Below are 24,655 nucleotides of genomic sequence, written 5' to 3'. Positions count from 1 at the left end.
ATATCAAACACAACTGAATTTACTAGAAATAGAAACTAAAAAATATCACCAGATTATCACTCTTAGATCTTGATGTTAAGGAACACATGTAATTTCTCACATTTCTCCAGTTATTCACATGCATCCACATCTAGAGATGGTCACTTCATAGGGAAGCTATCAAAGCCCCCAGCTGAGCAACCATGTCCTCATTCTATGGGTGCTCATTTTAGTTTACGTTTTTCTTGATATTTCACTAATTATTTTCATCCAAGCCATGACACCAGTTCCATTTGTTAGTTACAGATTTACATTGCAGGTCTTGTCTGGGTGTCACTTTCAAATTTACACCATATCATGCTCTGGCGATTCTCTGAGAATCCACGCTACATATATGCACACCCCACATGTATACAAGCAGGTACAAACACATACATACACAAGCTAAGTACTGATAGCTTGTGCAGCTTACGAAGAGTTGTGAACTGTGTCTCCACCTGAACAACTGATAAGTGTTCTGCTGCTCAGTATCCTGTATAATCAACTGAATAATCATACATGCCTGACAGCTTTTTGTCAATCGCTACATTTCTTGATGGTTGGCCCAGGATGAAGGGTTGCCTGGCTGAACTAAGACATCAACTGGGCTGAGATACCTAAAGCTGAGAACATAGATGTCACCTAGGAAGGCTCAAAAGGGAACCACTGAAGATTTCCAAGTTTCTGTCTTTCCTCTCTCTCTAATTACAGGCAAGAGAAAACATAAAATCATTAAGGTTGGAAAAGACTACTAAGACCATCTAGTCCCACCATTAACCCATCCCCACCATACCCACTGCCTATGTCCCTCAGTGCAACACCTCCCTGTTTCTTGAACACCTCCAAGGACAGTGAGTCTACCACTTTTATACAGGCAGCCTGTTCCAGTGCATCACCACTCTTAGTCATGAGCTAAGCAGGTTATTTAATGTGTTATGAAAAAAGAAATACTTTACCACTGTATTTGCCCCCATTCTGATAGGATGTGTGGGTGGAAAAAAATAAAAAGGTGAATGAAGCACAAAGAAAAAAAGAAGCATCCAAAGTGTAAAACAAAAGAGTTCATACTCTTTCCTCAGTTCTGCTCGTTATTTAGCATAACTCACTGATTCAGCCTCTAATGAAGCTAGTCTCATACTATTAACTCATACTGGAACAAAAGAGGTGTCTCGGTCCAACATTCAGTGATTCAAACACAGATCTATCACTTGAGCAAACAGGGTGCAAGTTTACATGCAAGCTCCTGTCCACAAGGATATTATATAGCATGAACTGGCTGTTTGATCAGCTGTTGCTGTGTGCAATCCACCATGAAGATCATATTCAATGTTCTACCTTGATGGTATAATTCATCTATAAAAACTAGCTGGCTGAGAGGCAGAAGGCTACAGGAGGCATATTTGAGGTATTTTTTGCTTCTCTCTCCCAGTTGAGTCATATTTTAGAAACTGGAAGAGACAATGTAGTTGAATAATACAGACATGATGTAATAGAATATAAAGTAATAGTACAGACATAATGAAATAGATAGAAAGGCTTCACGTGAATTAAAACTTTGTGTAACACTTGAACCACTTGAAGCAAGGGATGTCAAACAGAGGTCACTATCCTAATCATTGCAATTGCAAGATGCCAGGGGCCCTAATGAATCACAGCCAGACTCTTCAGTTCTAGGCACAGAGCACACAGAGCAGAGGTATGGTGGTGAGCAAAACGTACAGCTACATGCCCACCTTGCTCAGGCATAATGAAAGATGGCATAATTTCAGCATCAACATCATACCTCAACATGAATTTTATTTTAAATAAAACAAGAGGCAGCTGAGGCAGACTGAGATGGAAATCACTCAAGCCTACTCAGAAACTCTTCAGTTCACCAAGACAGCTGTCTGCTTACCAGGTCTCCACAAACTCTCAGGTTATGGGTACATTTCACTGGCATCACAGAAAGAGGTAGGGAAGAAAAGAACAGATGGAGGAAAAGATGAATTGAATTCCTTCAAGCAGATTTTAATTCTTTACTTTTCTTCTTCTTGGAAGCCTGCTCTACCTGTAAGTAGCATCATAACTGCTTCTTGACCCTAAAGTCAAGGCAACATCGGTGTGGCTTGGTAGGCACTTTCCAGTCTTTTTGCTAAGCCACTCAGAACTCAGTACCTCCTCAACTGAGATACTGAAAACTGACAGGAAGGAAGCTGGGCAAGATACAAATGCACAGATGAGTTCTTGAAAATAATACAAGACATTCACGGTTCAAGTAACAAGGTACTGTAGTGTGCTCCTACTGACCACTGAAATGAGAAAAATGTATCTTGAAAAAAGGATCCTACATAATTCTTAAACACATCAGCCTCTACAAAGACTAGTCGATTAGATGAATGATCACATTTTAACAAACCATCTCATAGAGCAAGACCCTTAATATCTGACATAAGTTTACAAGGATAAAATAGGTTATCAGCCCTGGAGGAAAATCATGTTAAGTTCAAAGACAGCTACATAAAAATTAAATGATTGAAACTATAATGACATGAAAGCAATTTCCTCATGTAATTAAAGCCCAGCTAAATGACAACTGATTTCAGAAACAGTATAACTGAGTGCTTTATAAATATAACAAGATAAATCCTCTGTAAAGGAAAACTAAAGAGAGGTTTTTAATCTACCATGACACTGCTTAGAAAACTTCTATAACCAACATAGACTCTACCACTGCATCACTCTATGAAGTAGCTGTGCAGAAAGGGAGACGAAACACAAAGGCAAGCTCCTCCTGTTCTGGAAAGGAGCAGTGAAACAATATTGCTTTTCATTTTTAATCAACAGAACCATTTAACTACCACTGTTGGTTGCGCTACAGAGAAGCAAAATGCATCAGTGGGAAACATGCCAAAATCACCCAGATTGTTTACACACACAATAGTAACTTCTGAAGAAGAGAAGCCTTCTCGGTTGACTGAATTATGTATAAGACCTAATTCATTGTCATTAGCTGCTGTGTGAAATGTGTAAATAAAGCAAACTCTCTGCTGGTTTATGATACTACACACAGTGCTAGAAGTTCACTTCTGGGACAATCAAGCAAACAAAGCTTGCATTGCTCAGGCTGTCTATTAAAGCACTACAAACAGGCCTACTTAGCTTTTTGCCACAGTTCTTCACCTTTTAGAAAGGCCAACACCACTCACCAGCTCTCTTTAAGTCCTTGGATACTCCTGAGATCACATCAGACACTCTGAACAAACCACATATGGAGCCAGAGGAATGGGCTTCTACTCAGCCTCTAGGGAATGGGCTTCTACTCTCAGTGAATATCTGGTGATAGTGGTAAATAGTGGTGAATATCTCTCCCATTTGGTGAAGATTAACACTACAGCCATTTGCCACAATGGAAGGAGCATGCTGAACTGTGTGACTTTAAAATTACTCCTATCCTTTCTGAAACCAAAGAGTAAAATGGGCAGATCAAATTTCATAGAAATACGGAACTTATCTTTCAGCAATCTACTGATGCTACAAGACAATTATAGAAAGGAAGAATAAAACTAGGCAAGGAGGACATACAGGATGGAGATGGGGATGCAGGTGCATATCTGCTGACAGGGTGGCACAGCAAATTTTTTACTGCACCTCCATAGACAAAGAACACAAAGGTGGAAAGTTTACTCTTTCCATATATACACCTTTGAAACATATAACTAAAAGTATTACAAGACAGCAAGTTTGCAGTGTCTTTGCTAGCAAATAAAGCAGAACAGGAGATCTACAGAGTAAAATAACTGTACCTTGAATATCCCATGTCATGTATGTGAAAGATGCTTTACTTCAGACTAATTCTTATATCCTAAGGACTGAACATCCTATTCAGGGGCTGGAGCACAAATGGCAAGCTCCTAGAGCATGACTCCTCAAGGAAAAATTAATGCAATGGGTTTGCTTCGACACTGCTCTGTGATACATACCATAGAGCAGTAAATAGGGTCAACCAGAAGACCTGCTTAAGATGCACGCCTGCTCTGAACTAATGCACATTAAAATCTAGTACCACCCCTGGTGTTGTTAGGTGCTAGTCCAGTGTTAAACCAGACTATGACCAATCTACTGAATTACAAGTATCACACCAGGAGATTCCCAAGCAAACAACACGCTGAACTGTCTTACAGAGGACTTTCATTTTCTCCTGTGTCTAATCTTGTCAAAAAGAGAATTCAGCAGTGCAGACAAGAAAACAACTGTGAAGGTTGCAGTCTGCAACACTAACATGAACTGGTACACACAAACTTGTGTACTTCCAGCAGTTACCTTTGTAACAGTTACTCAGGAATCTTTTGCAGAAAGTTTTGGTATCCTAACTTATCTTTTTTGTTCCTTCTGAGATAGTTTGCTTGTTTTGCTGTCTGTATGTGATGAACTTGCCCTAATACCAGCCTTTTGTAACAGTTAAATAAATAAATTGAAAAGCTTTGCTTAATGATGCATTGCTTTGAGCCTTGTGAGATGAAAGTGCTTCTTCAGACAGAAGGGAAAGCTTCTTAGCACATCAACTTTCAGATCAACTAGGAGGTATCAGAGAGTGACTTACAACTACTGTCCTGGCTGCCTAGGCTACCAGCCTATCTCACAGCATTACACAGCTGCTTTCTGCACTGTTTGTTATGTTTGCCAAGGTTTGTGTGAAAAATCTTAGTCAGTTGGCAGGCTCTGCTTTATTGCTTTGTGTTCCTTTGCAGTAGCCATGAACACAGTTGAAAACAGAAGGAAGAACTCCTTATGGCAGGGACAGACAATTGAAAATGTGAAGAAAGAGCTTCAATCAATTGAGAAATGTCCCAGATTCTCTTTGCCTGTTGCATCCTATTGAGAGTGGTACCCCTCTGCAGAGGGGCTTGGAGATGGTCACAGTCCTCCCTCAGAAGCGTCCAATCCAATGCATGATTCACAGTTATTTCAATCATGCCTGTGTGTTTGTTTTTCCAAAAAGATAGACGGTACAGGACTGCTAGATTGAGAATGTTCTCCAAAAATAGCACCTTCTTTGACAAACTGGACTTTTTTTTTTTTTTTTTCCAAGAGAGAACTACTATGACACTGTAAATATCCACCAGAGAGAAAAAGGAAAACACCAATAAGCAAACAGAGGAAGTTATACATCTCACATATACTTTTCTTGTAATGCATCTTGTGTTTTATTTCAAAAACTGATTCTGCCCTCTGCTTCAGTCTATTTTAGAACAAATTGAACATCTTCAGATAACGGCCCCCAGAACACCTGACCTGTTTTGTTTTGTGTTCTTTCTAAGTAAATTGAAATTGACTTACAGATGGAGTGAGAGATACTGTAATCACACAGTGCATTAAACCTTCACACAAGTAGAGACTTGAAGAGTACAATCACATCTCAATACCACAATGATAGGAGCGTAAATATTTTATAAATCTACCATTTCAATAGAAATATTTTTGTTATGGCAGGTTTTCAGTCAGCAACATACAAGTTTCTTGTGAACGAGAAAGCACTAAGCATACTTCAAATAACATTGGCTGTAAGTCAAAAAAGACTTTGCCTTTCACAAAAAATTGATTAACCTCACTTTGATTGCAAAATCTATGCACTACTAATTTATGAGAAACATTTTCTTGAGTATGACTGAGTATGACTAAAGTATAAGAAATTGCTAGGTTAAAATCTGGTCTTTTCAAAGGAAAGAGGTCTTCACAACAAAAGCAAGTACAGGAAGGCAGTTTTGAAAATATATGCAGCAAGTTTGGGGTTTTTTTTAATGTGAAACCTCTGAAGAGCTTCCAAATTTTGATTTAAGAAAACTTCTTAAGGTTTTCTGATGCTTCTGAAGAATCAGAAAATCCAGACACTGCTCAAGTTTGGAAATCTCCACAGAACTAATTACCCCCTTACGTTTCCAATCTAAATATTCCTCAGTATCAAGTGTATTCCATACAATCCATGGCTAAGCCTTTTCATACATATGGGCACTTCTTTTTAAACTACACCATTCACAGAAATGTCAAAGACTGCTGCAGTTTTGTCCATAAAACAGAACCTTCAATAGATCCTCCTGTTGCTGTTCCTTGTCCTATTACACAGGACAAGTTTTACCTATCCCTGTAAAAAGCCTCTGTCTATCCCTCTTGTAGGCCCCCCTTAAGTACTGGGAGTCCACAATGAGGTCTCCCAGCAGCCTTCTCTTCTCCAAACTGAACAAGCCCAGCTCTCTGTCTTCACAGGAGAGGTGCTCCAACCCTCTGATCATCTTCATGGCACCCTCTGGATCCAATCCAACAGCTCCACATCTTTTTGTGTTGGGCGGCCCTAGGCCAATATCTCAACATAGATGGGCGCAATCACTCTCTCTCCATGCTGGCCTCCTCTCTTTTGATGCATCCCAGAAAACAGCTGGTTTCAAGGGCTGCACAACTGTGGGAGTATTCAAATGGACAGTTTGTATTACCTTTTAAAAAAAAAAAAAAAAAAAAAAAAAAAAAAAGTAAATAAATAGAAAGCAGAGAGCTGAAAGCAGCCTCTGCAATGTTTGTTCGCATTTCTGCATCAGTACAGCAGCTTTTTATTTCTTCATTGACCAGCTTTTGCCTTAGCTGTTGTATCAGCCAACTCAACACTTAGCCTGAAGGACGGGGGAGCAATCCACTGTTTTACATCAGTGCACCTAACAATGCCTGCCTCCCCTAAAGGCAAAACAGCTAATCTCTGCCAGCTGCTCCTGGGACAGTGACTTTCTGAAGGAAACCAAACCTGGAGCATTAGTAAACCCAGTCTCCAAAGAGTGACCCATTTCAAAAATCAAAAGCTTCCTTCTCCAGTCAACAGGTGACCAGCTCTCTGCAGCAGTCTAGCATGCCACAGGCAGTTTTCAATAAGGGCAAGGAGATATAAAAGCATGGTGTTATATGCACCTGTGTACAAGTCCAATGATTTACAACAAGCACACAGATAAAAGACAGGTAAATCAGGAGTAGTAAATAACAGCTAAAGTAAAGTGACCAAAGAGAGTCACTAGTAATTCTCGTATGCGTGTATTTTTCAAGCCTCTGTGTGGGATTTGGAGAAAAGCTGCTACAACACAAGAACAGAGTACTTTAGAGCAATCTGGTGTAGAAAAAAAGTAAGTGGAAAACTGGTTTCTGACAACCACATGCCACTTGCTTCTGTCTGCAGGTAGAAAAGAGCAAAGCACACAAGTGAACACGACGCAGCACTGCTGCTCTGCTCCAAGAGAAAACATATGAAGTCTGTGCAAGCTTGCCATGATAATATTCCCATGGCAACAATGAAAACCGAGGACATATTAAAATCTGTTACACTAACTCTGATTCCAACTCATTAAAGAAAAGGAACCTGTAGCACAGCTTCTGTACAAAAACATGCTACTGAGGCTTTAAAAGGCATAAATACATAACAGTGGTTAATTTGCTGTAATGTTTTCATTATGAAACAAGGTGTAAGTTAAAAATTAGCCCTAACAGAGTGTTTATAATCAATTCTGTTTCATGAAACAGTGATTTTTTGCTAACCACATAAATACACTTCAAACATTTAATAATTATTCAGCAGTTTCTTATCACAGCACCATCCTTAGGAAAAGATATCAGAGTCTAAAGGCCCAGGCAGCTCATAGAAATAATCAGCTCTAAGGCAACAAGGTGGGTAAGTCCTGTGGAACAAACACGCCATTATCCCCTACATATTGTACACCTTCCTTCCACAGTGCACACCTCAGCATAGCGCTTGTGCAAAAATTAATCTACCTTATATGAATAAGTAGGGGAAATGAAAAGCCACACTAAATAAAAAAGGAAGGATGATCTTACTGGGCTTTCCAACCTTACAACCTCTATGATTCTAGATGATTTGTGACATATTTTGATTAATTTGTTCGCAACACAAGAGATGCTGTTTGGATCTGTGGACATGCATAATCATTATGAACTAATGGGACTAACATGTCAGAGGAACTACCACAATGCATTTCTTCCAACAGGCACAGGCCAAATAGCAGCTGTTTCATATGTCAAAGGCACAGAAGAAAAACTAAGATAATCTATCACACATACTGCAATTTAATTGGGCCCATGCGCCTCAGAACAAAATGCACAAGCGAGATTCATTCTGGGCATGCACAGCACTCTTCCAGCAGAATTAGGCTAAAAAGCAGGTTGCCACCAAATGCAACAAAGCTCCCAGGCCTGCTGTTACTTTCTGCAGGCTGCTGATCTCACCTCCATTACACCTGGGCTGAGAAGGACTAAAGACTGGGGAAATGACCCAGCTGCTTTCTGGCTTCACTCCTTTATGCTTCTACCTGCTCTAAACAGAAGACATCCCAACACTTATATCAGTCATTTGTGACTGAGGGCCTCTACGTGACATCCCTGAACTCAACCTAGAAGCAACAGAGTGCATACCCCTCATCTGTCCCAAACTTCCAGGGATAGGAATGACATGGGTTTGGAGAATGTCGAGGAAGGACAGCAGAGTAAACTGACAGAAAAATAAAACAAAGTCTGCACAACCTGTGACAGATTGAATTACGGACACTTTACGCTTAAAGACTCGTAAACTGAGACACCAGCGCTACCTCCCCCAACCTGACTCCGGCAGCGCCCAGCTCCTGGGGCGCGGACCCCCGCAAGGCATCGTCCCGGAGCCATCATCCCCACCACCCGACCGATGCTCAATCCCCGTACAGTGCCGGCCCTGCCCTCCCGCCGGACCCACCTGATATGCCGCCCCCGACCACGATCACGTCGCATTTCTGTGCCATGGCGCTGACCCCCGCCCCGGCTGCTGCCTCCCGCCCTGTCGCGGCGACGGCTCCGGACCGGCTCCGGTGGGCGGGCAGCACAGCCCCGCCCAGCCGCCGGGTACCGCCTCTCGTCTCCCCGGTTGTGAGGGACCCCGCCTGGGGAGGCGGCGGGGGTGAGGCTGGTGCAGAGGTTGAGGCAGCTTGTCCTTCACCCACCTCCCGCGGGGCTGGGTGTTTGCAAAAACAAGTGTCAGTACCTTCACCTTCGGCCTTTAGGCTGGCTCCATACAAAGCCAGTGCAGTTTTCCATCTCTTTGGGTTTCTACTTTACCATAAGTGAAGCTCCAGGAGTCTGGAGATGGTACACGTGCTAACATTAGCAGATGACACCAAACTGGGTGGTACAGTTGACACAGTAGAAGTAAGGGAAGCCATCCAGAAGGCTTGAGAAGCAGGCACGTGAACTTATTGAGGTGTAGCAAGGCTGAGGGCAGGGTGTTGCCCTTGGATCAAGGCAATTCCAGATACATTTGCAGACTGGGAGGAGAACTGTATGAGAGCAGCCCTGCTGAAAAGGACTTGGGGATGCTCTGCCTTTGTGCAGCCTAAAAGAAGGGAAATTAAGTTAGACATTAGGGGGTAATTCTTTGCGCAGAAGGCAGTGGGACCCAGCACAGGCTATCCAGAGAAGCTGAAGTGCCCCATCCCTGGAAGTGCTCAAATATGGGGCTTTGGGCAACCTGAGGTAGTGTGGGGCAGCCCTTCCCATGGGAAGAAGTTCAAACCAAATGATTTTTAATGTCCCTTTCATCCTAAGGCTAAGTTCTATGTTTCTATGACTCTGTTCCATCTGCACAGGTTATATCTAGTAGCCGTGTTAGTCATACCTGATCTTCCCCACGCAGCTAGCTCAAGGCAGAAGGGATCCAACCCCAAGAACCTTCTGAACTGAAGGCATTAGTCAGTCTATGCCCTTCTCTGTTTCCTGGAGCCACACATTGAAAGAAACAAGCTGTGACAGTCTGGACAGAATTCTCTCTTTTTCTTCCACAATAACTCACATGATAGTTTCTGGTGTGCAAAGACAGGGAGAGCTGTGACAGGAGTCACAAATGTTGACTACAGCAGGTGCAGTCTTGTCTTTTTAAGGAGAATGGAAGGGAGGAAAATGGAGGAGTTAGGAGGCAGGATGAAGATGGGTCTAGATCAACTGCCTGCAACGTTGATCAGTTTGGACTCATCTCTTTTTTCTTGTTGCCCTTATGTTTATTACTTGACGTAGTGTTTCAGCATGGCTGAGGATTAACTGGGATCTAGTGTTGTTAGAGGCAGTGGAATACAGACATATATTTGTTTCAGAGAGATGCTGGGAGATGATTACTGTTGATCACCAGATCTGCAGAGCCATATTACTTCCACATAGCCTATGGAGGGCCTGGGAGTTTTCTCTCCCATTCTTGTTCTTGGTCAGTTGTCTCTGAGATTTTCCATCATTGTGGATGTAAATAGCAGTAACCATAGAATCATAGAACATCCTCCATTAAAAGAGACCTGTGAGAATCACCAAGTCCAACTCCTATTTTCACACAAGACCATCTAAAAATCAGACAGTATGTCTGAGAGCATTGTCCACATAATGGTATTTGCCTCATTAAAAGCATCATAAATCTCTCCCTCTGAAAACAGTTTTTCTGAGTGTTACCAGCCCTGCCTGAAACATTTCCACCTGACTGATCATTTACAGGGAGAAGTTCCTTATTTTTAAGAAAAGTAGTTAACACTGAAGAGATAAACAGGTCTCTCCAAACAACTTGAATAAAAAGAAGTTATTGGGAGGCTGCTGAGGCTGAATTAACAGAAGATGCAATTTTTGGCATTTCTTGTCAGAAATACGTGTTCTTAATCCAATTAAAAGAGAATCTGTCTCATTTAAGCAGATTAAATCAAGCTCCAAGACCTCTTCTTACTGAGGGACACACAATTATTAGGTGTCTGCCAGAAACAGCAGCTGTAAATATTTCTTTCAAATCCCATGTGAAAGGTTGAATGCGGAAGAAGGCCATTCCAAAAGCAGAAGAGGGTCATTTTATTTGGACAGTTAGCACAGATAGCTATGGTTACATCTGTATCTAATGCCAAATGCCAAAGATCCCAACATCAATAATACTTAGGCTTGAGATTCTCCTGGTCCCTGCCTTCCTCCCGGTGGCCTAAGGAATTATCAATATTTTTCAAATATGAGTGAAACAAAGAAGGCTGTATTGTCTGCAATTAGATGACATGGTGCATACCCTAGAGTCATTTGAAGGTCCACAGGGGCATTTGAAGGCAAGAACCTTCCAAGGGCTGTTGAGATACAATTAAGTGAACATCTGGGTCATTAAGCCTGGTATCCTGACACTGAGAATGCAATATCCTTCAGGTGAATAAATCTAGCTCTACCTAGAGCAAAGCAATCTCTCCTAAAGCCAGATGAGTTGTTTTTCCTCATCTTTCTTGCAATAAATCCATTTCAAAGTTTCATTTTTTATTTTTTTTTCATCTCAGGCTCTTCTGCTTCAAAAGTGTTTACACAATGGTCCATTTAAACAGAGATCATATTCCCCCTTCTGCTTTCCTGTTCACAGAGTTAACACTAATCAAGCCCTTTAGGATCCACCAGTGAAGGGAGGCACATTTACTTATCCTAATACATCCTTACCACACCTGCCTTAGTCAAAGTGTATTTGTCTACAACATGTAGATGTAATCCTAGTAAAGCTGCTTTGATGGAAAAAAGATTTGCTTATGCCTGAAAACATCTAATCATGTTAAGATTCTGTTTCTGTTTTGTTATGGTCCCATTACTCCTCACATCCCATGTGGTTCCATCTAATTTAGCAGACAAAAGATTTTTCTACCTGGATTTTGGTACATTATCCTTTGAATGCACATTGTTGCAAGCAAAGCAAATTTCTGAGAAAACAGAGCAACTGAGAGCCTCCACATTTTATCAGCTTGGAAGGGAACTCGCCTGAGACCTGTACAAGTGTATTGTTTCCATAAATTTTCTTAGACACTTAGACACTGTGGTAATAAGATAGCATAAATAGCTATACTGTCTGGCAGAAAATGAACTAACAGCTGTGGACTATCTTTTGAGAAATTAGTGGAAAGTTGATGGAGTAGGGGTCAAAGCCAAAGATCTGCAAACTTACAAAGACTAAGAGGTAGAATTCAGGCTCATGATTCATGACTGTCTGGTCAGTGGTTGGTAAAAACACAGCACAGAGTTCTAAATTACACATCTTCTCAGTTTCTGCTCCTTATATAGCAGTGTTTTTAATAAACAGTCTTTCTTTTGTTTATGTTACTGTCTCTTTTCATCATATTCAGCTAGAAAGTATCCACTTTAGGAAAAGATGGTTTTCACTGCTGAAATTTCCTGCCAGGATTGACTTTAATCAAAGTGGCGGAGTGAATTCTTCCTTTAGCAGCAAGCTGTTTTAGCACCTGCATCACCAAGGTACTTCAGCAAGAGCAGTATGGTCAGCGCCAAGAATCCTGGGTCCAGGTGTCAACTCTCACTGCATCAGGTCCATATCAGCAAGCTTTGGGCACTCATCCTGTCTCCCACCCTTCTCCATCACCACTACCATCCCTTATTGCACGAGGAGGCAGCCCAAGACAAGAACAGCACAGACTCCCAGAGCTTCATAATTCTACTTGGGATATAAAAACTAAATGGTCTTAGTCTGTTTTCATGTCAGATGGTCAGGCTCAAGAGCACAGTTTCAAAGTCTAGAAAGAACCTTAAGGAATCACAGTCACATGTGGAAAAACTACACAAGGAGAAGCATTTTACTTTCTGTTGAATACTGACATTACAGAAGATAGGTGTACAGCTTTACATAATTTCAATTTCTCTGAAACAACTGGTGCATAAATAGTGAAAGCACATGTCAGTGCTTTTGAAACACAGTGCAATAGTGCAATTAAATGAGCATAGGCTTCATGTCTGGCTTTCCAATAAATGAAAACTCCTGCAAGGAGTTCAGAAGGTTGTCTAATCAATCCATTTGCCCTAAAGCAGCATCAGACAAGATCAAAATGTATCTTGATTAACCTAAGAGCCTAAATGTTAGCAGCCAAGATTTTGAATCCAGCATCAAACAGTCTGACATTAATCTAAAGCTAATAAGCAAAACTTGGATATTTTATCAGCCAAATTCCTTTCCAAGTAGGACTGATTGTTAAATATAAAACCTACAAGATTAAGTCCATTAGTAAATTTGTTATGTAAATACAAACATGCTTCCCTTGAGCACAAAGAACTGTAGTGCAAGTCCAGAACAAGGGCCTGAGTACCAAGATTGTAGAATCCTAGAATGGCTTGAGTTGAAATGGATCTCAAAGATCATCTAGTTCCAACCCCCTGCCATAGTAAAGAGCCTTCAGTGAAGGCGATGGAAGTGGTAATTAATACTTGTAACCTAGGGGGAAAAAAAAGAGAGAGAGAGAGAGAGAGAGAGAGAGAGAAATCAATGCAAATCTTCCCCAGAAGCTTACCACTTGGGTTGTTTTGTACAGAACATAAGATCTTGTCCTTGCTCCTCAAAAAGAGCTTCTGAGTTCAGGATGGATTGTCTCCCTGTTCTTCTGCAGAGGCCAAGGCTATCTATGCAAAAGCTCTGTGTCCTGGTCACCCTCCCTGCCTTTTATTGGTGTCCCTCCATATCCTGAGGCAAAGCTGATCCATCTCCTTGAACAGGCACGGAGAGCCACTTCATACAGGAAGGCCTTTCTAATTATTAAAATCATAGCAAAGATGTTACGCACCCATAGAACAGTCAGTAGCTGTCTGCTGTACCGTATTTTTTTGTCCTATAATTGCCCTTTGCACTACGTATTTCCTAAACAATCAAAATGGAAGCCCCGTGAAGAGCAGTCTTTAATCCAAATATTCCTCTGCTAAGTCCTGTGGGATCAAGGCTTGATCCTATTCCTTGAGGTTTTGGGTAGAGTTTCCATGCTCATGTTATTTTTCTTTCTGTTATACACACGGGTTTTTTTTTCTTCTCAAGCTTAGGCTTTCTCCAAACTTTTTAACTGCCTTTCTAAATCCCAAGTACAGTTCCTTATCAGTTTTTCTATAGATACTTCTTTTAACACATCTGCATAAATGTCAAACCTCTTCCAGAGAGTAAAATATACACAGGTATGCACTTGTTGGCTCTACAGTAGATAAAAATGAGTAGAATCTAGAGCTAAGACTGTTGTTTTTTTTTAGTTGTCTTCCTGTTATTTTTTGTCTAGAACAATAATTTTTGGATGCAAATATTTTTTTTCTTCTCACATTTGCCGTGATCAATATTTTGGTTTCATGGGGTATCCAGCATGTAGTTACTGTTACTGTAAGTTAAGATTCAGAAAGGATAGGTTTTGGAAGAGATCAGAACTAGGCAGGATATTTTAAAATGCTGCTGCTTTGCAGAGAGGAGAAACCAGCTGGACAACATCATGCGACCTTTACCTTAAAGACCTCACCTGATCCTAGCTCTATCTTCATGAACCACAGTCTTGACTCACATAATCATCTAGAATATATATCACTAAGGATGTGGTGTGAAAACAGCATGTTTCAATTCTGGGAAGTGTGTCATGTTCAAATACCTGACCCTACTGTCTGCATGCTTGGGAGAAGATCTCTAGCAGTATTTCTTCTGGCAATAATCATTTAACAGCAGATGGAAGAAAAAATCAAGGCATGCCTTCTGCATTTTCTCTGTTGCAATTAAAATCTTGGTCCCGAGCCACCAGACACATCTCTCTGCTTGCTTCCTTTCAGTATGTGGTGACCATTGCTTTCTCTCACGAAGAATGGTTGATGTCTGATGGTAATATAAAAGGTTTCTCCTTCAAAATTCACTGGAGTCAGAGGAAAGTCTCGTACTGGCATCTGTCTTCTGAGAGCCCATTTTGGGGTCCCTATTGCTATTGTAAAACTTCTGGCTTAAAAGAAAAATAAATTGGTTTGTTATACCTGTATTATTTTGGATAAGAAGAACGTTAATGCATTTAAGAAGCTTGCTGAGGTTAGACAGACTTTTATCTAAGCCACGTTTCTGGAACTGATACCTGCCCAGAGATACATGGACAGATGTACAAAAAATATCACATCTGGTAATTTTTATGGCAAACAAACACAACTTTTATGTTGTATCAGTCTGGTGAAGCCACTGAAGCAGTTTTCTCAGTCAGGACTTAGGAATTCAGTCATGAAAGCCCTACTGCTGATGTAAGATTTTAATAAATCAAGTATATTTGCATACTTTCATACTTGGAGAACATGTATAGGTAATGCCAGAGAGAAATGGCCTTTTGAATATTGGCTAGTGATTTCAAATACCCTGAGCTCATTAGAATTTTCTCTAGGATTGACTGACCAAAAAACACAGTAGAGAATAAGCAAAGTAAACACATCAGGATTAATTAGATGACATTTTCATAGGAGACTTCAGTATTGTAAACATTATAAACCATGAGCCTTGCTTAATGAAGGAATTCATTCTGAAGTGAGATTCCTTAATATTGGCACAAAGAACTGACATCCCTTATACTTTTTACCCACTGACTTTTAGTGTATTACAAGAACTCACTTCCCTGACAAACAACTGTGGGTTTTCTTCTAAAGAAAGTGCTGCACAACGTGGAGTAGTGTTCCTTTCCACAGCTTCTAGACTTTGTGCTCTGCAGCTCTGATCCCATGGTGAGAGGTGAGAGATCATGGAGAATCTAGCTTGTAACCACTGATTTATACACCCTGGAGTCAAATCTTAAGGCTCTCTGGTTCTGCCCTTGAGCTGTGTCCCAGTGAAAGCCAGCACTGTTGTCATGCCCCTAGGAGATCACTATGTGTAAGAATGCTTTCTAGGTTCAGTGCTAGTAGCAGAGCTGGGCTGGCCTGCGGTGTCTGCATTTACCCAGTTGAATGAAGGTCAGAGATAAAACTGCAGGTTTTGCATTTCCAGTGTGCTGATGGAGGACCAGACCTCCTGAAGCCAGGATGATGGCTACATTCATACAATTGCAAATGGTGCCCATACTGAACACATTGCTATCCCGTGTAAGGAAATAGTAAGACAGGAGTTGTAGAGAAATACAGCACAATATTCTTGGATATTACCCCCCTTAACAGTCTTTCCTGCCTCTATGAATGGGAAGGAAGAAGGTGGTCAAGTCTTTAACAATACATAGTTCTCCAAGTGAGCTCGTCTGTATCTTAAATGTTCGTTTTATCTCTCACAAGATCATGTCTAGAATTTCCCATGTCATGTTTTCCTTGGCAATAACCCTCTGTAAAGTTAATGGTACTCATGGCTTATAAACCGGGCTCAGAACTTTTATTTCAAGTCCTAATCTTGCTATGATATGTCAGTGTCATAATACCTAAACACACAGCAGTTTGCTGTGCTTGAAAGAGGTCACAAATGCATACAAAACTTCAGCTATGAAGTGTACACAGTAAAGTGTGCATAAAACTTAGATGAAGGACTTCATGGTGATAGGAGGTTAAGATAGCACAACTATTGGCAGAGGTACTACAGATGTGTGAATGTTGTGATTTTTCATTGATCCAGACATGGAATACGGTCATGACAGCTGTTTGATGTTGACTGATTCCTTCATTACATGAAGCTGCTGTTTGTTTTAATTTAATTCTGAAAGGTGTTTGTGACAACAGCTTATGCAAAGTGTCCAGAGCTCCAGACGATTGTTGACCACAGAAACATGTACAACACTCATGGAGAGGGCACACTTTAACAGATGTAAGTGCAGGCCCAGAATATAATTCATCTATGGACAGTCTTGCTGGCATACCACAAATCTTCTGTGGCCAGAATACACTCAACTGATGAATTTGGGGAGTTTTTCAGACTTGGAGACATTGGAGCCTGGTTCTGGGGTTTATATTTTAAAATGGCATTGAGCATTCAGGTACTTCTTCAGAATAACATTTCCTCAAATGGCAGAGGTTAGATAATACAGTGCCATGGGCATTCAGTGTAATTTTTTGAAAAGTGGTTTCCAAAATTCATAGCTTGCCAGTCTTTATCATTTCACTGACAGGCAAATGCATCGTGAACAGAGACCTATTCCAGAGATAGTGGGGTTGCTTACAAGTCACCAAATAATGTCATTCCAAATTTTAAAAGAAATGACTCTTTGTACCCTGTAAATCAATTCTGAGGATCTGTTTGTCTTCAGAGCATGGTGTTCTGTGAGACTGTAGCAAGAGATCTGCAGATGATCACAGAGCTAATGTCTTTGCAGAGTTTGTAATTAGAACCCTGTTCTAAAGAGGCATGATTGCCTACAGAAAATCTGAGAGGTAACACAGGTCTGAAGGACCAAAGCTCTAGAAATCACTAAGTGAAGAATGACAGAGTTCTTTACCTCTGATGTTAAGGAGAAGTGAAGTTAAAATATAAACGAATATTATTGCATGTGGGCAGCTTAATGATACAGCATACAATTGAAATGATGTCACTAATTCCTAAGTATGGAACAGCATTATTTCTGAGGTTGATTGTTTTGATTATTATTAGACATTTAAAAAAGAATGCTTTTCTGTCCATATATGCCTGTCTTTCTTTGGCTGATAAGAAGTGCCTGTTTGGACTTCGATGTCTTACTGTGGAGTAATACTTCCAGCACTTTCAGCAGGTCCAGAGGAGGGCCACGAAGATGATCAGAAAGCTGGAGCACCTCCCCTATGAGGATGGGCTGAGAGAGCTGGGGCTCTTCAGCCTGGAGAAGAGAAGGCTGCAAGGGGACCTTACAGTGGACTTCCAGTACCTGAAGCAGCCTACAGAAAAGCTGGGGAGGGACTTTTTATAAGGGTGGGTAGCGACAGGAAGAGGGGATATGGCTTTAAACTGGCAGAGGGTAGATTTAGACTAGTTATTGGGAAAGAATTCTTTATAGTGAAGTTGTCAAGACACTGGAACAGGTTACCCAGTGAGGTTGTGGATGCTCCCTCCTTGGAAGCACTCAAGACCAGGCTGGATGGGGTTTTGAGCAGCCTGGTCTAGAGGAAATTGTCCTTGCCTATAGCAGGGGCTTGGAACTGGATGAACTTAAATGTCCCAATACAAAGCAGTCTACAAATCTATGACTTACTGATGCGAGCTATAGGAGAGCTATCACCGCATGTATTCTGCAGCTAGCACTATTGCCATCTTATTCTGCACTGGAATTAGTCATCAGCTGTAGTTATTTCAGTTGTATTTCAACATTATTCTTGTTCAACAATTCCTTTGAAATATCTGTAACAGCATTATATATTGGAAATGAATACTGGAAGAGCAGCAGTTCTTATTACAGGCTTCATGATTGCTAGTTATTTCATCTTGCTGGCATTTTGATCTGCGCTCCATATAAGACAAACTGTATTGGCACCATTTGTTTCTGGACAAGCCAGAAAAAGGTTGATATGTCTCAGCTATATTATGAAAAACACATTTGTTTCCATTCATGTGAACAGTAAGATTACATTCTCTTGGCATACTTTTTCTTTTTCTTTTTTGTCATAATGAACATGATAGAATAACTCAGTTTAAAAGTGATAGAACAACCTAGTCTAAATGTATGAAGCACCAAAATGGAAATTCTGGGTGAAATTATTTTTTCTATATATTATTTTTTTCTATATGTGTCTGGCTTCAGTAGTTTTGTCTGGTTCTCAGTAATGATTCATAATCCAGTGATCTGAAATAAACCTCAGAATACAATTAAAAGTGATGTTCTGGTTATTACTGTAGCCATATGAAGCCTCAGAGCCTGAACACGTATCCAATACTTAGTTTTCAGTGCAGAAAAGATTTCAGTGTTGGCATTTGAAAAGGCCATGGCAATTACATACATACAGAAAAAGTATTGTACTGGCTGGTGTATACTTCTCCAGAAAGTTCGTAATCTTAGTGTTTCAAGACAGTTTACTGATGAAGCAATTTTCAAGGAAAGGATTATAATGTTACTCTACCTCCTTGTTTATTTATATTGGTAATATTCCAGATCCTAGCCCTTGTGCAGAATGTCTTGTAAGGGGTATGTGTGCTTCCCTGCAGACTATGTAACTTCAGTCTCTTTCTGACAGAAGGATTTGTACTTGTTGCAAAAAAAGAAAAGAGATCCCCCTCAATTACTCAGTTTCCATCCTGCCTCTTGCTTTCTGATTCCTCACACATCTCATCCTTGGCTCCTTGCCATTACTGGAGATTCCAATGGGACTATTGCCCTGATACTGAGTGTATTTGCCTATTCTTAATGGAATCGCTGTATATATCTTGAACTTTCTTGAATTGCAGTTAGAGGTCATATACCTGTTACTCATCACTGCCTTCTTCCCTCAAAATATTTTCCCTAGGTTTGTTTTTTGAGATTTTAGGACACAGTTTTCCTCAACTTTTTGCCATCTTCTTCCCAATATATCGTTGTGCCTAAAAAGAGAAAACCTCTCTGTACCTATCTTCAAAACTAATATATCTTATTTCTTTTGGCCTTGGCAATGTATTTGAAACAATGGAATATCTCTTTATTGCTGGACAATCACAGATTAATATTGATAATGTCTGTGCCAAGGACCGATAGAGTCATGGAGTCATAGAATACCCCAAAATGGAAGGGACCTACAAGGATCATTGAGTCCAACTCTGAGTTCCACGTAGGACCACTCAAAATCCAAACTGCATATTTGGTAGCACTGTCCAAATGCTCCCAGAACTCCAGCACTGGGGACCATGCCCACAGCCCTGTGCAGCCTATTCCATGCCCAATGCCCTCTGGTGCAGACCCTTTCCCTGACCCCCAGCTGCCCCTCCTCTAGCACAGCTCCTTGCCTTTCCCCATCCAGTCGCTGTCAAAGAGAGCAGAGCTCAGAACTGTTTCTCTGCTCCCCTCATGAGGAGCCCCAGCTGCCATGAGCCCTTCCCTCAGCTCCTCTGCCCTGTGATGAATAAACCAAGGCACCTTACCTGCTCCTCATATGCCTTTCCCTTCAGACCCTTCACCATCTTTGAAACCCTCCTTTGGACACTGTAATAGTCTTATGTCCTTCTAATTTCATGGCACCCAAAACTGCACAGAATTTTTGAAGTGATGCTACACTAAGTTAGAGCTGACTGGTTGGAATTCCATGACTTTGAGTCACTGGAAATGTTTAAGCCTCCTGGCTATGTGATGTATGTTTTAAGGCCTTTGGAAAATGTGGAGTACAAACAAGAACAGAAGCAGAAAACATAAGCCAGGGGAAACATAATCAAATCACTCTTGGAAGGAGAAAGCAGTGGAAAAAAGGTAGAAGCTCACAGAGATTGGTACGTTCAAGATTTTGGGTTTAACCTATCTCGGCTCCACAGGCATCTGCAGTGGGCTTTGTGAGCTCATGCTCACAGCTACAAGCAAACATTTTAATACCTCTTGCCAAAGAGCAGTTAGATCAAATAGTCTGCCTTAGCCTGCACTTTAAGAATTCAAATGTTGCCAAGTCTCTGCAGGCTGCCCAGTTATGTAAAAAAAAAAAAAAAAAAAAAAAAAAAAAAAAAAAAAAAAAAAAAAAAATTTAAAAGAATTAAAAATCATGGTACATTTACTTTATCGAAATGTTGCAGCTTTGCTGTCTTTTTATCTCAGTTTTGATGGCAGTTTGTGAGAGATTTTGCTTTTCTACTTGCCAGTCAGAGCATCACTTTGACATGATTGTTCTGTGACAGTCCCTATGATGAGGGAGCACACTTCCCCTGCTTTGTTCGGTGACATTGTATTTTAGCCCTCTCCCCTCAGGAGTCACTCATCATAAACTTTTCCAAGAGATGATACTGTGACAACATTGTCATGCTGCCCTGTAACACATAAGGGCATGGACTCAGGAGTCTGAAGGAGGCCTGAGTAGATAATGTAATTCACTACATCATACCTAAACCATCTGTAGGAGGACATTTATCTAAAGTGTTCTTCAAGGCACACAATGATATCTTTTCACAACCACCTACTGAAATACTTTCTGGTCCATTGTCCTTTGTATAAGATTTTCTTTTTTCATTATAGCTGTTAGTAGTCTAATGTCTGCAGCAGTATGTTAATATTTTCTGCAGATTTCCTATCAGCCTTCTTTTCTCTACTCACTTGTTTCAGTTCTCTCTTATAGGCTATGTTCTCATTCCCTCTGTCTTTTGGAATTTCTCTCCCCTGTATCTGCTGAAGTTTTGTTAACACTGAGTGAGCTGGAAGGATTGCTTCAGGTACTTCATGGTGCCTTCCAGTATCCCATTTAAATTTCTCATAACTAATCAGTAATGCTCTATTGTGACCCATCATAATTGCTACATCTCTTGGAGAAGTGTTAAGAAGGCTTATATTAGTACAGCTGATTATTCTTTCCTGTCTACCACATCTTGTAGTTTTGCCTTCTGTTTACTAGATGTTATAAAACATTTCTTTACCATGAGGTTGGTCAGCCACTAGAAAGAGCTTCCTAGAAAGGTGGTTGATGACCCACGTCTGTCAGTGTTCAAGAGCCATTTGGACAAAGCTCTCAATAACATGTGTCAGCTTACAGTTAGCCCTGAAGTGGTCAGACAGGTGGACTTGATGATCTCTGTTTCTATTCTAGTCTAATCTATTTTGCATTCTTTAGGAAGCACCTTCAGTTTGACAGGATTTCTTGGAATACCAGTAATTTCTTCCACTGTACTTGCAGTCCCTTCCACTTCAAGTCATGCACAATTAAAGTATCATCTCTACTCCATATTCTTTGTCATCACCAAAAATATGAATGGCTCTACTTCTTATCAAATCCCACTTAGCATTTACTAGTGGCTATTCCCTTAGGGTAGTTGCTTACTTAACCTTCAGAAGTTCCACCTAGACCATTCTTCCTCACTTTGTTTGCACTAATATCATTGTGATAATCCATTATCATCTAGTCAAAACACTTAGTCTGGTCTAGATGACTGTTCATCTCTGCTCAGCAAAGACAGAGGACAATGTCAAGTCAGGTGAGTTGATTTCAGACTCCGTTATCTCAACTGGATCTACGCTGACTCCAGTGGGAAGCCGGACAGATGGCTTAATTACATGTCAGAGGTGTGTGTGCCTGTATTGGTTATTAATATACAGATGGTAGCAAATGTACAGAAGGTATAAGTAAAGGAAAACTCACCAGTGGTGGCACCTTGGCTGAAGAAGCTGGGGCAGTCCTCACTGGTGAGCAATCTCCAAGAGATACTGCTTCAGTGGGAGTCAGCCCTTAAATGAGGTCTCAGAGGAGATGGAGTCGAGCTCCACCCCTTCCGGGAGCACAGCTACATCACTCTCACCTGTGCTCCCACAGCTGACCCCATACTTGCCTCAGCTGATTAACCAGAGGTTCAGGCTGTGATTACCAATCTCCCATACAGTGCCTGTGAGACAAATCCCATCTGTTGAATTCTGTGTGACACTCAGTATGACATGCTGTATTTGATATATTATAGCCATGCTTTGCTACACTGTTATAGAGTTCAGCAAAAAAAGAACCCACCAAACAACCAGGGCAATAGTTCCAGTGCAAGTGTAACAGTGCAACACTGGAGTTTGTTACTGTTGATTTCAGTAGCCCCTAACAGCAGTGGGTAGTTGTCAAGTGAAAAGGACAGTGAGTCTTTCTAACCTTGACATATGAGATCATCTTAAATTACTAATGCTGCTTACATTTATAATGATTGGACTTTACCCTCAGGGAGGAAAAAACAAAAATATCAGAGAGGAAAATTAAGTAATAAGAACAGAATGAAAAGCATGCACTAGAAATATACATACATATATATTTGTTTCCTTTACAACATGATTTCCTTCTAAAACTTCTTATCACATACATGAGAATTAGGTTTGGATTCTGGTATGAGAGATCACAAAACTACAATTATTTGTGATGCAGATGTAGTTTCAGTTGATAGTTTTGTCTGCAAAACATATCTCTGCAAGATCAGCCATGTTACAGCTGCTCACAGCCATCAGGTTTTGTTTGTTTACCTGTGTGTTACTGTTTTTCTTCTTGCGCAAGTAGAGCAGAAGACCAGGAAATCATGAGAAAGCAGCTGAGATAAGTAAGTGTTAAAATAAGAAGGAGAATCCCCGTATGTTGCAGAGCAGTTAAGTCTATTTGGTTTGGTTTAGACTTGGCCTTGTTAATTGTGTGTGCCGGTGTGGTTTGGGTTTTTACTGTATGGTTTTGTTATGTTTTTGTTTGTTTTCAAAATGCTTTCCCCCCCCCTTCTAGACTCCTCTTTGTCTACCATGTGGTTGCAGCCAATTCTTCCACAGAGGCATCCTATTAATTCTGAGCCCAAGCTCACTCTATCTACCAAACATCTTAGTTTAGACCTGGCAGAACAAACCATGGTTATCACAAACCATGCCTTTCCAGTCATTGCCAGGATTTCAGTGGAACATGTGGCACCTGGTAATACCCCTTGGATGTCTGTGCAAGGTCTTCTTCACCCCACAGCTGCTGGAAGGATACCCGCAGCATAAAATTGTAAGGAACAAGAAAAAACAAATTGCTGGAGAGGGTAAAAATACGATGGGCTAGATTTTAGTTTAGTGCCAGGTTCTTCTGGGAGTATGGCTTGACATAATGGGCAACTTCAGGTATAATAAGAAAAGTGGAAAGTAGTGATTTTGTCTTTCTATGTTTTTCAGGTTCAAAGACCATTCCTTGTCCCTTCTGTTGTGCAAAGCTTTCCCCTGGGTGGCCACATTCTTCATCATCTTGAGCTACTGCAAGTAACTGCTTGTGATGCCTGGTATCACCTTTTCAATGTGAAATAAGCACTGCACTTACAAACCTATATTTGCTATGCAAAATTACAAGCCCTCATATGAGACTTAATTGCAGACACAGATTCAAGTTTTTTTCTTAGGTTTTCACACTTAGTTCTTCCCATTTTACAGTCTGCCAAATCTCACAGAAGAGACGGGGAGAAGTGGAAACAACAAAGTTTGTAGCAGAAACAAACTCACCACATTTTCCTCGCTGAGCACAAAGCTTGCACAGAAGACTGCTTCTTCATGCTTTCCAGTGCACTCTACACATACAATGGCCTTCTTCCCAATCCCACAGACCGCGTCAGCCTCCAGCAGCCATACAGGACGTGAGCTCCACCTAAAGGCTCAGTCTCTTCAGAACGCGTGAGCCTCTGCTGTGCTCCATCTCCGGGAGAAAATGTACATTACTCAGCAAAACGCAGAAGCAGAATCAGTCATGGCCTTTACCTCCATTGCAGCCCAGCATGCTGCTGATCTAGCACCGTTTTGTATTTATCACTTTTTATTTTATTGCATTCTCAATTGCTAAGCAGCAGAAGGTCATGCAGCACTTTTGCCTGGCAGTTATGGTACAATTAACAAGTAAAAATATATTTATGAATATGTAAATGTAGATTTGTGTCTGTCTCTGTCCATTTCTCTTTTATATACAGTTGAAAGATTATAAATCATTTCCTACAAAGCTGTGATTACCAGTCATGGTTACAGACTATAGCTTTTACCTCCTCCTAGAGTCAACACTCTTACCCTCCCTGTCTCTCTGTGCACATATATACATACATATCTCTGCACCTATCAGTGCATCTTAAGAGGGAAAAAAAGGAACCCACAGAACAAAACCAGAAGCACTAGGCAGCAACAAACAAGCAATGAAACACCATGGGAGAAATTCAGTAGGACAGGGGGATGGACTATCCCAGGGTACGAACTCTCCTGCACTTCAAAAGGAGCTAAATATGGAAGGCAGCAGTAGCCATAGTCCCTGGAGGGGTAAAATTTGAGCATACAGA

The 24,655-nt window shown here is 40.9% G+C and overlaps 1 protein-coding gene across 1 annotated transcript in view; it reads right to left on the bottom strand.

The window, feature by feature from the left end:
* Positions 1-8,930, bottom strand: part of MAOB (monoamine oxidase B) — a 48,641-nt gene extending 39,711 nt beyond the window's left edge. Inside the window, exon 1 of the mRNA XM_072345110.1 lies at positions 8,771-8,930. Coding sequence (XP_072201211.1) covers positions 8,771-8,816 — 46 coding nt within the window. The 5' untranslated portion in view covers positions 8,817-8,930. The remainder of the gene's footprint in view (positions 1-8,770) is intronic.
* Positions 8,931-24,655: the final 15,725 nt, after the last annotated feature.

Source organism: Excalfactoria chinensis, chromosome 1 (genome assembly GCF_039878825.1).
Source record: "Excalfactoria chinensis isolate bCotChi1 chromosome 1, bCotChi1.hap2, whole genome shotgun sequence".
Lineage (NCBI taxonomy): Eukaryota > Metazoa > Chordata > Aves > Galliformes > Phasianidae > Excalfactoria > Excalfactoria chinensis.
This window is presented reverse-complemented; position numbering and strand designations above follow the sequence as displayed.